Genomic DNA, 14907 nt, shown 5'->3' with positions numbered 1-14907 from the left:
GATCAAGACAAGGAAACTTGGAATAACTTTCCACAAGTAAGAATATTTTTTCCTCGTTTTTCATTATTGTTGAGAGTCTATGAGAGCTAACTAGTTAGCCACTAGCAAAACACTAACACGAGCTAACAGCTGGACAACCAAATACCAGACGATTAATAGCAGCTGTATGTGTTGTACAAGCAGTAGTAGTAATACGAAAAGTACAAGCAGCAGTAGTGGTATTCTAATTTCTTAGCATGATTTCTTTATAAATATGTTGTTGTGTACATACTTATTTACTTCTCTGTCTACTTTACTCCATGTAGGTTTCCCAAAGACTGAGTTGAGGAAGAAGTGGGAAGCAGCTCTGAGGAGAGAGGGGTTTGCTGCAACTATATAGCAGCCTAGAGAGAGAGATAAATAAATAAATAATATTGAATAATAATAATAATTCTGTTGTTTATTGTAATTGTGTTGTTTATTGTAAATGTAAATAAACTCTATCCTGTTCTAGTCTAGTTCCCTGTTATGTGTATATATAACAGCCTAGAGATATATATAAATAAATAATAAATTAATATTCATAAATAAATACATTATTTTGATCTCAAAACATTTTGTACACATCTAAGTATTTACATTTATATATGTAATGGCTGAACTGAAAAGATTCCCTGGCCTCTGGACCTAAAGAATAAGATAACTAAAATTGCAGGCTACATTTGTAGGAAGCCCTTTTCAGTGTTTTTTTTTTCAGATTAAATATTCTCTATCAATAGCACATGTTTTGACGTTGACAATAAAGTAGACCACACGAAAATCGGTTGAGAAATGAGCAAATTATGATTTATTTGCAATGTACATGCATTGCTTTGAATGGGAACTTTGCCCCCTCCAAGATGGCCGCCACGTAAGCACGTCGCTTTGCCGACTGCTACAGCGCGCTGGCGTGTCTACTCTTCATGTCTATGTTCATATCTATGAGCCAGACAGCCGGTGACGTCGCGGGCGGGAAAACAGATAAATAGACCTTTGCCCCGCCCTTCTGCGTTTCTGCTTCTCCCATTGGTCCAGAGTGAGTCAAACAATTTTACGTCACTTGGCTGGACTCGCCACCACGCCTCAATCCACGTAGGGAGGATTTTTTCTGCATGATCATGGCCTTTATTTACACAAACACACACACACACACACACACACACACACACACACACACACACACACACACACACACACACACACACACACACACACACACACACACACACACACACACACTTAAGAGGTCTGACAGGTCAGTGCTGACATTAGTTACAGCTCACGCCACATACCTGCAATATTTCATCATTCTTCTCATTATTATTGTATTTTTTGCACTTTATCCAGCCTACTTCTGCTGCAATTTGTCAGTTTTACCCACATCTTTTCACATCTGGCGCAGTGTTTACACAGAAAATGAAAACAGACATGACCTAATGTCCATAATTTGAATTTTTATGCCCTTTGATAAAAACTAGAAAAACATATCAAACACAAACTCACAGTCATCACAATCAGTACTGCGTATCAAAACACTGAGATCACACAAATATACATGCTCAAAGAAAAAAAGAAAAAGGATGACGTAGTTTTATAAAACAACACAAGAAACTATAAAGATTACATCACAGCACCATCGTGGCCGTAAAACTTCTGTGAAGGTGCAGCTCCATCATTGGAACAAGTGTGTTGAGTTAATGGACTCAGAAAACTGCTCATACAAATGTATATAAAATTGTTCTTTTTTCCGTTTTCTCATAGGGCTCAGATAACTTCAGAATGTAAACTCCTTTGTCCATGTGGTCTTTGTTTAATGGCAAATCTTCTCTGTCATCTCTTTCTGCAGGAAGAAGAAAACAAAGAAGAAGTTAACACATCAAATCTACACAGTATGACGAGATGGTCTGAAGTGCAATTACACTTTCAATACGAGAACATTATCTGTAAGTACAAGAAAGAAAGCTGCACTTCCTACAAGACCAACAGCTAAAAGAGCTGCCTTGGGAACTGAAGGTGGGACGTTAAAACAGGGTCTATTTGATTTATCTTTTTCTAGAGTGTGCTGACGTGAACGCTTCATCCCCATTTCATTTTGCAGGAGGAATTACACAACCCAGCCTTCATAATGACGATAACTGGACCCTTTTATTGACTCTAGGAGCACCATTTTCCATCTGCTCCCACGTGATACAGGTACCTTTGTTGGAAAATAGCAACAACTACACAAACTCTTCCTCATTACACGACTGCACAAAGTCAGCAAATTCTCTTCTAAGGTTTGTTGCTTGAAATCATTTTCCCCAAAGCCATTAATGAGCTGCTTTCATCGTGGAAAATTGAGGGGAACAAGTGAAAACTAATTCCATTCTCAGAGTCGCATGGAAAATGACTATCTTAGGAGGAACACGGTTCACGTCCCCAGAGTGAGGCAGAGTGATTTTGTAGCCTGTGCTGGAAATTGCATTAATTTTCTCGGTGCAGGGAAAACACATTGACTTGAAGATGAAGCTTAACCCACCCAAGCATGCACACAACAAGGTTAGGGCTGATTTTCTCTGCTAGACTGACAGTTGTGAGATTGATACCGACAAGAAAAACACCCATCCGATTCTGTTTTAAGTGCTCCCTCGCTTCACCCTCACACATCTGAGGTCTCTGATGCCTCACCAGGGGCTCCAGTTCGGAGTGATCGATGAGGTTGAACTCCGAGATGAAGTAGTAGTAGTGTTTGTAGCAGGTATTGATGTGGGCCTCGGCGCCCATGCTGCAGATGCTGTCGAAGTGATGGATGTAAACATGCACAAACACTCTGAAGAGGCGGCTCAGGATCTTCTTGCACACCTGCTGGAAGTTCTTGGGGAACGGCACACCTAGAGAAAAGAGGGAGAAGGAAATTAAAGGACCTGTACCAGAAAAACCACTACTAGTAGTAGATTTAAAACAATAGTAATGTAATATTAAATATATATGTTATTATGATCACTTCTCAATAACAATATCAACACTTGAGTGAGAGGAAGTGATTCTAGACTTAACTTCTTTCCAGCTGCTGGGTTAATAAAAGTGGACATAACAAAAAAAGTTATCATCTGTAATACAATACTCCACTTTATTGGTTAATATTTGCGAAACTCAATGTTCTACATGCAAAATGGCCTCACTGGATAAATAGATCTATAGGTCCTGAGTAGAAATACCCACTTTTTGACATTTCTGAGTAAATATGCAGCAGAGCAATGGTTCTAAACGTGCCAAAATGTCATGTTTCTATAGACTTGTGGTTAAAATACTGAACATGTCCTTTTTTTTCTTTTCTTTTCTTACAGTTGACTTATGGCTAAAATACTGAAAATGTCCTACTTCTTTTTTCTTTCTTTGTTTTCTTTTTTTATTTACTTTACGATACTCTTATGATTGAGATACTGAAGATGATCGTCTTTTTTTTACAGTAGGTTTTTGATTAAAATACTGAAAATGCAATTCTATTTTTACTTTTTGTTTTTACACTAGACGTATGATTAAGATAGCTAAAATGTCCCATTTATTTATTTAAACCTTTTTTTTAAACAATAGATTTATGATTAAGATACTGAAAATATCCAGTTTTTCTTTTACATTCCAGAATAAAGTCCAGGTAATTAGCTTTTGAGTACTTTTTCTTCTATTTTATGGATTTATTTCTTACAGTGCATGGATACAGCCTTTGCCCCTACAGTTAGCAAGGAGGTTCATGGAGAGATTGTCAAGCGGCTCCACTTCTTTAACAAAATAGAAATGATGTGCACCAAGGTTAGCAATCACTATACTAGGGCAGATTGCTGCAGGTTTTACTGTTTCATGGGGGATGTGAATTCACTTGCCAAAGACGGAGAAGCATTACCGACGAATTCCCAGTGACTAACAAATAGCAGAAACTCATCGACGTCTGTGGGAAACTCTGACATTTCATCTCACCTGGCCTGCGTGTCTCTACACGATGGAGCGAAACCAGAGCTCCTCTAAAAAATTCATGCAAAAAGTGGCTCTAGCTGGGATCAAACACGGAGCTCTCTGCTCCATTATGCATGAAACTCTCTCATGAACCTCTAATAAACGTGGGCTATCAGATCTGTCGTTGAGGTAAAATAACGCCACTGTCGCCCACTCGGTCTCCTTTAAATGTCAAGCTTATTGTGTAATTAACCTCTGACTGAACTTAATCATCTCATCTGAGAGCTTAATGAAGGAGAACAGTGCTGCTCTCCAGATTGGCACTAAAACATCAACCCTCAGTCATGTATTCGGTTACGATAATAGTCTGATGGCTTCATTTGGAGACTCCTCACACACACCTACTCTGGTGGGGAAGATGTCCTCGTTGTTGATGAGCGACTCGATCCAGTCCATCATCAGGTTCATGTACTTCAGCGCCGGCAGCTTGGTGGGCTTCTTGTAGTCGTCGCCGTCCTGCCACCTGTACTCGTACCTCAGTCCCCCTGACATGATGGGACACGTGCGCTCGGTGCAGTACTCGCTCACGGTGCCGTAGATCAGGTTGATCCTGTTGAAGAAATCCACAACGTGAACCGCGATCCAGTCGTTGAGGTTCTCCCCCTCCGGCAGCTGCACCACCTTCCTCAGGTCCAGGCCCGACTTGAGCGAGGCCTGGGCCTTCTTGTAGAGTTCGAAGCGCTGCGTGCCCGGCTCGAAACGCTTCCTCGGCCTGAAGGTTTTGTCTTTGCTGAACACTTGTCCGAGACACAACGCCATCGACTCAGACGTTTCCCTTCAGATAAGGGAAGGACAGGCTCTCCAGAATAAGAGTTGGATAAAAGACGCCTTCCAGAGGAGCGAGGCTGAAATCAGGTCACTGGGGGTCAACGTCTGTCATGTAGAGATTGCAGAGAGTTCTTGGTTTCAGTTGGTCTCTGTGGGAAAAAAAAACAACAGAAATCAGGCTTTTTCCTTCCCTGTCAATCTGCTGCTTTGTTTGCTCACCAGGCAACCACAATATCAAAAGTTAAACTATAAAAACACACGAAAATCTGCCATAAAACCGTCAAAAACCAGGCCTATAATTATGGAATATCATTTCTATAGTACAAACTGGTCTGCAACCATTTTTAGATTGATCAAAATGTATTTGTTTTTGTATTAATGTTGTTGTTGTTGTTTTGTTTGTTTTTCTCTTTCTCTCTTCTGTAAAAGCCCTTCTAGGGACGGACTTTGCAAATTAGCTCTGGCTATAAATGTCATAGTGTTATACATGTTTATTGTATACACTGGTCCCTATTAAATAAACAATAAATAAATAAATAAACTCAACTTTACTTTTGCTGTGTAGTAGGATTTAAACAAAGTCAGTTGAAATGTCAAAGTATAGAAGAGCAAAGTTGGCACAAGGACAAGACATATTCTGTATCCAAGAGATTCATCTACATTATACTGCTCACTGTTTTACCACGCTCGAGCTACGATTCAGTTCAATTTTATTTAAATAGCGCAAACCTACAGCCTATGTCATCTCACAGTTCTTAGCATAGTAATGTAAAGAGTTTAGAAATTATAAACAGAGAACAGAAAACCCAGCAATCCAAAGCTGCCTTTGGATTCCCTATGAGCGAAACACAAATAATACTGCATTATATCCAGTAAAAATATTACCCAAAAAAACCTATAAGAATAGTGCATAATGTGGGATATAATGAACACACTGATATATTGTTTTACAAAACAATGCATCATTTGAAATGTATGAATTTAGTTGAATTTAGCACTGTGGAAATAATGTTCAAAACAAACAATAAGTTGCTTCCTGATAGCATAAAACAGCTGTTCAGAAGCAACACTGGAAATTATGAATAAAGAAGAAATTTGTATATCAGGAAGCCATTTGCCCAAAGCCCCATGAAGAGAAGATGTTGATCTGTTTGTGGAGTAAACTGACTTAATAGTCCATAAAACAATGTAAGAACTCTACAAAAAAGAGACTTCTTAAAAAAAATATAGTAATATGCGAGAGTAAAGGTGTTGTTTTCAGACATTATTGTAGGTTTTGGATTTGGTTGGTTGTTTTGTTTTCTCTTCTGTCATCATGATACTTTGGCATGTCTGAAATAAATAAGAACATTTAAAAAATAAATAAAATGAATGCATCTCTGTAAGCTCCAGGAATAGAAACCTGCATCCCTCCCCAACGGAGAGCAAAGCGATATGCGGCTTGATTGACTCGGCTGCTCTGTGGGACCAAAATGAACTTATCACAAGATGTTCATCAACAAAAATAGCAACAGATTTCAGTCAGCTGTAGGAAAAGTCAGGCCAATAGAGTCAGGCTTAATTGAGAAGATGAATGGCACGCTGTGACTCACTAAATACTAAACAGCTCCGTGAGAGGTCCTCAGCGAAATGGTCTTATTATTCAGAAGCAGCGCTGCATTACAGAAAAACCTTCAATTTGTGCATAAAAACACTAAATCCTTCTTTTATGGAGTGGATATTAAAAATAGATTTCATTTTTTTTTGCCAAGCTGTTACCCATCTGGCAGGTAATGTGCTCTTATTGGGAGCATCACCTCACCAAATGATAATGTGATTCATTGTTTTTGTTGTGGCGGTAAAGCAGTAATGATCAAGCATATGAATATTCACTGAGTAGATTATTACAGGACAATAAAATGGAAGTTTACAAAAAAAAGTCTCCATATGTCACCGATTCACAGGAGGCTTTATTGTTTCTGTTACGTTGGCAACACATGGATGAATTTTCTATTCAGACCTTTGCAGGATTAGCATCAGCATCTCTCCCTCCTTCTTTTCCCATTTTCAGCTGTTTTTAAGGAATGTTCTTTCATAGTGTCTTATTGTTCCTGCACAGCCTCGAGGAACAGACACTTTGCATAATGTATGAGCATGTGATAAATCTTGATTATTGCACGTGTCGCCTCTGCAGATTTGTCACTGAAGTCACATTCAAGTGACTGCAGTTGCAACATGATACTATATCCGCATTTGTGTCTGTCCCGAGTCCCATTTCGAACTGGTCTCACCATTTCCTGTGGTTGTTTCTCTTCACTCAAATTAGCAGAAGTTTGTGTTTCTCCAAAATCATCCCATTCTACTGTAAGCTAAGCACCGGTATGGGTGTTTGTTGTGAACTTTTCACTGTCAAAACTGAACTTTCACAGACTTCTGTCATGCCTGCTGAGCTGCTGGTTGACTAGATTCTGTTTGGTGTTAATTCTGGAAAATGGGGATGATTTTAAAAAAGGAAACAGCAGTGATTATCTGCCTTTTCTGCCTGATTTCAGCTCAGAACGCACCACTGGGGAAGCATGAATACGTGGTCATGAGATAGCTATAAATGGGTCCATAACAAAAGGGCTTCTGAGGGAGGCTCACACAGTTTTATTCGCTCCTCGGCTCAGGAAGAAACTGTTCCAGTCAAACGTAAAACATGAGTAGCCTTGAAGGCTGTAATAAACAAAAGGTGACAGCTTGTCAGAAGAAATGACTTTGTGACTCTTTGCAAGCCTCAACAGCCTCACACTGAAGCATGTCTGATCACGTACTGAGGCTGGCAGACCCTCCACACATATTTGACTGCTTGTTATGGATTTTTGCCTCTGACACTGCAAAGTCTTGACACAGAAAATGAGAAAGGAAAGAACTGCTTGTACAGACACAAAGGAGCAAGATTTAAAAAACTGCAAGAGATTAGAGAATGGAAAAAGCGTTCTGCTGCACTGTACCTGGCTGAGATCCTACAGCGGAGCGTCTGGAATGTGGTGGAAAGTTGTGGGGAGTTCAGGGAGGATCCAGGCGCCCCAGATCGCTTGACTTTAAACTCCTTGTGGAGGTCAGCTTCCAGCCCCCCTCCAGCTCCTCTCGGTCTTCTCCCTCTCTGTTGTTCACAAACAGTCCGAGAGGCTCCAGCTTCAGACAACACAGTAAAAAAAAAAAGACAGAAAAAACTGTTTGGCTTCTCTTCCTGTGGATGATGTCACATCCTGACTTTGTCTATGTGTGTCTGGATGTGGGTGTGTGTGTGGAGGACCTATAAATTGAAAGAAGAGGGGCTCAGAAAGGCCTTCCCAAACCCCCTGACTCTGCCCTCCCTCTTTTCCAGTTTTTTTTTCCTTCCTTGTCATCCTGCAGCCAGCCCACTTGTCCCACCAAAGCCCAGCCCTCTGGTAAAGGTCCTGAGAAAACAACCCCTTCTCTTAAGCCACATATAAGACAGAGCAATCGCCACAAACATTTCTGGATGCTTGGCAGCCCATGAAACCCATTTTTTTCCCCCGTTGAGTCTCAATAACATATGATTTAAATTCCTGGCCTTTTAAAGATGTCAGCGCTGAACTCGGAGCATAACCTTAAATAGAAAAACGGCTACTCACCACAACGTCTCTTCAAAACACTGAATCTGCATTTAAATCGTGAGCAAACAGGGCATGTTCGGCTGAAACTCTGAGCTCCCTCGCTGCCCTCGGGGGCTCACTGTTCTTAGGATGGCTGCCCTCACTGTTCCCTTTGTCTTTTAGTGAATGGGCGCCACTAAAGTCCAGAGGCTGTCTGCTCCTCCGCTGCATAATGACACCCAAACTGGAAAAAGAAGCCGTCTACACTCTTGTAAAATGATTCCCCCAAGTTTGGGAGGGATAAAAGTGGAGCCATAGGAAGGCTATAGAATTAGATAGCATCTCCTGTTTCACTTTGTCCTGTTTCTGCAGGAGGATCAGACAAACAAACAAGGCCTAAACCTAACTGCATGATTGGAGTTATTAAAGTTACTCTATATATGTACGCATATGTATCCATACATGTTATTAAGTTTCACTTTAGCATAATTCTGCATTTTGCATTATCATTTAGTGCTGCCTGGAAACTTTGATTTAAAATAAGAAAAAGGATTTTGGACTGAAAAGTAGATCTGAGTTGCAGTAACCCAACATGTCCACTTGGAGTCACTGTAATAACAACTTTCTGAGCTACTAATCAATTGCGGGTGAAAAATACAGTCATAGCCCTTTGAAATATATATATTTTTAAAAATGCACACATCAAAACTATTTACACAGTGAGGCAATGAGAAATTTTTGATTTTTGTCAGTAATTGCTGGTATTGGTTGTTGTTTTAGTGAAAATGCATGAAGCTTGCATAAAAATTTCTATATTCTCTGTAATACTCAGCAACCACAACGTTAAAACCACAGATAAAGTGAAGAAATTTCACCTTTTTTGTTGCAATGCAATGTCCTGTTGGGAAACTTTGGGTCCTGACACACACTTTCACTTGACATCGACACACACCAACTGAACTAACCATTGGTGCAGATCAAACGTACCCAACATGGCAGCATCCTTCTCCAGCTGGACTATACACCCAGCCACAAGAACTGCTACAGAACGGCTTGAGGAACACGACCAAGAGCACAGAATGCTGACCTAGCTTCCAAAATCCCCAAATCCTAATTTGATCTGATCCACTCTGATCCAATGCTACCACCCATAGAACCCAAAACATCCACTACTAATGTCCGGACGTCACACACCACAGGACATTCCCAACAGCTCAGAGCTGTTCTGGCAGCACAAGGCAGACTTGTGCAATATTAAGCAGGTTTTAATGCTGAGGCTGCTCGATGTATAAAGAAAGTAGCTCAGTGGTTAGTGGAAGTGGTCAGATTACACCACCGCGACTGAGACTGACTGTTAAAGTGCTTTGGTAACGGAAATCTATTGGTATTGGCTTTCAAAACTCAACTGAAACAGTTAGAAGGAGTTAAGAAGTCGACATGGCATCATAACAAAGCTATCAAATAAGAGTCAAACTGTAAAGAGCTTATCTCACAAAGTTATTTGTCTTAGTTTGGCTGTTTAATTCAAAATATTCTGATATCTTCTTAGACTTTGATGACTTTAGGTTGTTACAGCAGCACGGATATTCAATAAAGTGGTATACAATATGACAGCACAGAATATGAGAGCATGAAGTGAAGGTAAAAGAAAATAAGCAAAATATATAACGGTTAACCATTTCTGTATCGCTCTTGTATAGAAATGGTTCATGATATTTGTTTAAGCTTAACTGACATCTTCAGTGGAACTAATGTGGCCTGTGTCTTGGTTCATTTCCTAAGTTGGAAAATAAACTATATATTATTGATTTATTTCCAGAAAACACATTAAGTTGCTCCCTTTGACTTCAGTATAACAGGGAAGGAACAGAATCCAGTTAATGTCATTCATTGTTTCCAATATAATCAAAGAAACTGACTTCATTAAACATGTGTTTCCACCATGTCTCTGATACCTTTTACCTCAATAACTCAATAAAATGCTGAGTAATCTGCTGATATGATAATATAATTGAATGAGTTGTGTAAACTTCAGAGGTTTGTTCATTTAACACATCATTTTATGCTAGAACATTCACAAAATTTCAGTTTTATTGACTGTAATTAATAGTTATAGGATGTTATTTTTATCTTCAGTTAATCTCAAAATATTCACTGACTCCAGTGAATTCCTACCTGATGTTTCATGATGTATTTACTATGCTATTCACGTTTTTCAGAAAGAAAATTCCAACAGTGTTACACACACAGGAAACAATGGGTGAATCACAGAGACACGTGTGAAGCCTCTGATGCCCTCTGCTCTAGTTTTTTTTTTCTCTGAGTGTTACTGTCATCACACAGAAATGTGACACAAGGGGAAGTGGAACCAGTCAGGCCATGTTTTTTCCACCTCCGACTGTCACTCAGCGCTGTACTCTGTCATTATTCACCAAAACCAGGCTGCCTGACTGTCAAACTGGCAGCACAAATTCAATAAAACACCTGCAAACGAGTAGAAAATGCAGCAAAAAATCTCTCTTGTAACTCTTAATAATTTAAGTCATAAGTTTAAATAGTGACTGTTGTGTCTATTTCTCTGCTAAAATAAATAATTTTAATGCACCAATTCTCTGAATATAGGCACAAATATGCAAGACTCTGTCACTTTTCAAGATTTACACTCTGTTTAAGCTTTCTCTGATTCACTATAAAGAGATTTTGTGTGTATTTCCATGTCCTGTGATGAAAAAAAAACATGTTGTCTTGTGTAACTAAAGGAGTCTGAGAGATGGTTTAGAAGGTCTCTTTCTTGGAAGTTCACTTCGAGGCCTCAGCTACAGAGAGGACCGTGCCATTAAAGCAGCACTTTAGTGTTTTACAGGTGGATGATTTAACAATCGCACAAGCGGAGCAGGTGTTTGACACATTGTGTTACAGCTTTGCTGCGGGGTCATTGCACCTCCTCCATCTTCTATGTTATCCTGCCTTAAAAACTCCCAGTCACAAGATTTTCAAAACTGTCCACTTCCTTTATTTGAAGAGCCAGTGAGTGTTGGATTAGCTGGACAGAAGCAGCATCAGATCCCCTTTTTTGAATTTGAAACCGTGTTACATAAACTGCCACATACCTGACCGGAGGAATGGTTTACGGCGTGTAAAACATGCTGCTGTTTGACAGATGTGTACATACAGAGCTTTATCTTCTCTAAGCATCGCGTTCTGTTGGATGAGAACAACAAAAATTAAGTCACTTTTTCATCCTTCTATGCGCCTGCTGGGAGTTAAACACTGTAGAAGCAGTAAAAAGTGAAGGCTGGTTACTCAACAGAGCTTCTAACCAGATATTTGTAGCTTTTAGAGCGATGATTTAGGGGTTTATTACAGCATGAGGTCGTTAGGCCCTGAATGTTTCATGAAAAGCCCTGGAGCGAACTTGTTTTCCCTTGAAAAACAGTCAAATCTCATAATTGCTCAGTACAGAAATTTTAGTTGTTTTTTTTGTAATATTTTCCTCTGGCGCATCAACACAAATACAAGCCTTGATCATAAACCTGATGTATTTATTAACACTAAAGGGGGAAGCAGACGACAAGTGCAATAGAAGTTAAAAATTAACAATTTAATAACAGAGCAGTTGAATTAAAAAAGAGAACTACAAAATGTTTAAACTTTTGAGATGATACCTGTCTTTTCTCCTAGAGTATAAATATCTTTTTAACTGTTTTTTAATACAATTTACTGTTATTTTACAGATTTTCTTACTCCTGTTAAATTACAGATAATATTTAGGGAAATCACAGTGAATTAAGGTAATAACTTATATGTTGACTGTGCAAAAGATGCTTGCAAATTTGGATTGACAATAAATAAATTCTATTCTATAACAGGACAAAATTGTAAAGCATGCAGCATCAAAAATGTGTATCTTTACAAAAAATTATTGTTTCTTTCTCAGTGTGTGATAAAACAAACAACACTGTCTTACTGTATTAAAATCAGCTGTTATTATTATTTAAATCAGGTATTATTTTACTACTATTTGCTGTTACTTTAATAATCTCTTTTTAACATTTTTCTTCAGATTTTACCTTTTTTTTAAAAACTGGAATTATTTTTTTTCTTCCAGTGTACTTAAATTGGCATTCAATAAAATTTCGAGAGCACTAACAAATAATAACAATTAAATGAAATAATAATTAAAACATAATTAAAAAAATAATTAAATTAGCCTCCATAGCCTATAAGATTCAAATGATCCAAGTGCTTTTATTGTCATATGCAACAAGAAACAAGAAACCAGTGCAATGAAATTCCAAGCTCAGTCTTCCTCTACATGGTGCCATGACTAACTTTATTTAAAGAATACACTCATGTGAATGTAGGAATTACTCGCATCTTTTCTAAACAGAGTTTGCACGAAAGCCATGTTTTAAAAAAGGCATGTGCACCAATATCAGTGCAAAAGGTCGAGGTGTACAAAAATATGCAGTGGTGCAATATTGTCCTTTGGCCGGCGTGCCACTGAGCTGCTCTGTAAAAGTTACAGTCAGGTTTGACTCAAATGTTTTCATTGCCAGGCACACCTTTATATGATTCTATCTGGGTAAATAATTACAGATAAGGCTAAATCCAGGGCACACAGTTTGAGAACTGGTTTTGATGCCAATATGATATTAATGTGGAAGACGGTGTGAGCGCAGAAAGACAGCGGGATGAGCTCACTTGGCCTAGATCTCAGAGTGTCACTTCTTCATATTAATTCTACTGTAGGAAAAAAACTTAAAAATTGTTTTTCTGCATATCAATAAAGAAAATGGAAATCATTCTGGATATTATTCTTGTTTCTTTTGCAGTTGCTTAAGCTCGAATGTAAAAAAATAAAATAAACGCTCAAAACTTGTGCTCTCAACTAAACAAACTGAACGAAAAACTCCTCAAACAAAACATCATCTTTGGAAAACATATAAATGTGATAGTGTCTCTTTATGACAGCTGCGTATTTTTAAAATGAGGCACTGCTCTTGGTCATTGTGATGAGAAAAAATGTTTTTGAGGATGAAAAATTAGTTTTTTTTAGTATCAGATAGCTTGCTGGAATTAAGATGAGAAGTCATGTTTTAATATTACCACATCAACAAATACTCCAGGTAGCTATTTGTAGCCATTTCACTATTCAACTATTACACACACACACACACACACACACACACACACACACACACACACACACACACACACACACACACACACACACACACACACACACACACAGAGACACATATATATACATACATACATGACTGTGGAGTTATAATTATGATTATTATTATTATAATAATTATCTTTCGCTTGTCAAAATATACGGGATCTGATTTGCTGGTAATATCTTTTAAAGTGTTCTAAAGACATTAATTCTACGTTTAATTATTTTTTCTTTTGCACATTGTTTTGGGGACTACACAGTGGCTGCTTAGCACTGTCGTCTTGCAGCTGGAAGATCCCCGGTTTGGGTCCCAGCCTTCCCAGGATCTTTCTGCATGGAGTTTGCATGTTCTCCCTGTGCATGCGTGGGTTTTCTCCAGGTTCTCCAGCTTCCTCCCACAGTCCAAAAATATACTGAGGTTAATTGGTAACTCTAAATTGTCCGTAGGTGTGAATATCAGTGTGATTGTTTGTCTCTGTGTGTAACCCTGTGACAGACTGGTGACCTGTCCCGATGTCCTCTGCCTTCACTCTAAGTCAGCTGCAGCCCCCCACGACCCTAATGAGGATGAAGCAGTGCATAGATGATGGATGGACATTGTTCAGGCCTTTTGCAATTGGGGTTTACTGCACTCTAAAGAAAAAAATAATGCAACAGTTTGCACCTGTCTTTTTGAGTTATGAAAATTTCAACTGAAATTATGTTCAACCAACTAAAGTCATGTGAGTTAGTGAAACAATATCATTAACTACAATTAAAATATATTTTTAATAACCAGTCTTATCCATTTGATATTGCCCTGGCACATTAAGTCAGAGGAAGGGACTTGAAACACTGAACCCCATTCACTTATCAAGCCTAAATTTAGTTTTATATCAACTAATGCAAAGAAATTGAGCTTAAATTACACACAAAGTTAAGTTGATGCAATTAGTAGCATAACTATGTCAACCTAACACATCCAAATAATCTTTATAAGGTTGAACAAAATCATTAAATTAGATTTTTACCTTGCAGATAGTCTAGTGGTGGTAATAGGGCCCTATTTTTTTTAAATTTACAATGCATTCAAATGATAGCTGCAGATTCGACATTTTCAGATATTTTCAAAACTCACCTTAGCCCAGTAAGAACATACTAATACCCAAAGACAAACCTCGCCTGTCTTTTAGACTTTCATTGGCCTCAGTTTAGGAGATAAAAAAATGACTTTCTTCTGCACATGAGGGCTGCAAACCAACCTGTTCCTGCCTCCGAGCTTCTTTGATTTCGGATTGGTGACGGGTGACACTAGAAGCAGTCAGCTGATGACGTCCACATCAAGTGAGAGCAGAGCAGAGCAGAGCTGAGATGACTCCACCTTCT

The 14907-nt window shown here is 38.6% G+C and overlaps 1 protein-coding gene across 2 annotated transcripts; it reads right to left on the bottom strand.

The window, feature by feature from the left end:
• Window positions 1-1452: 1452 nt before the first annotated feature.
• On the bottom strand, window positions 1453-8535 carry mob3c (MOB kinase activator 3C). Of its 2 annotated transcripts, XM_022210124.2 has the most exons (5): window positions 8397-8535; window positions 7749-7932; window positions 4350-4925; window positions 2686-2888; window positions 1453-1858 (listed from the first exon to the last, which is right to left on the bottom strand). In XM_022210124.2, the coding sequence occupies exons 3-5, from the start codon at window positions 4765-4767 to the stop codon at window positions 1829-1831; spliced, it is 651 nt and encodes a 216-aa protein (XP_022065816.1). In that variant the 5' UTR covers window positions 4768-4925; window positions 7749-7932; window positions 8397-8535; the 3' UTR covers window positions 1453-1828. The 2 variants fall into 2 exon arrangements, with proteins under 2 accessions (XP_022065816.1, XP_022065818.1); XM_022210126.2 differs by lacking the exons at window positions 1453-1858; window positions 8397-8535 and having other exon boundaries at window positions 2707-2888; window positions 4354-4925; window positions 7749-8106.
• Window positions 8536-14907: the final 6372 nt, after the last annotated feature.

The sequence above is a fragment of the Acanthochromis polyacanthus genome, chromosome 4 (assembly GCF_021347895.1).
Source record: "Acanthochromis polyacanthus isolate Apoly-LR-REF ecotype Palm Island chromosome 4, KAUST_Apoly_ChrSc, whole genome shotgun sequence".
In the NCBI taxonomy this organism is placed as follows: Eukaryota; Metazoa; Chordata; class Actinopteri; family Pomacentridae; genus Acanthochromis; species Acanthochromis polyacanthus.
This window is presented reverse-complemented; position numbering and strand designations above follow the sequence as displayed.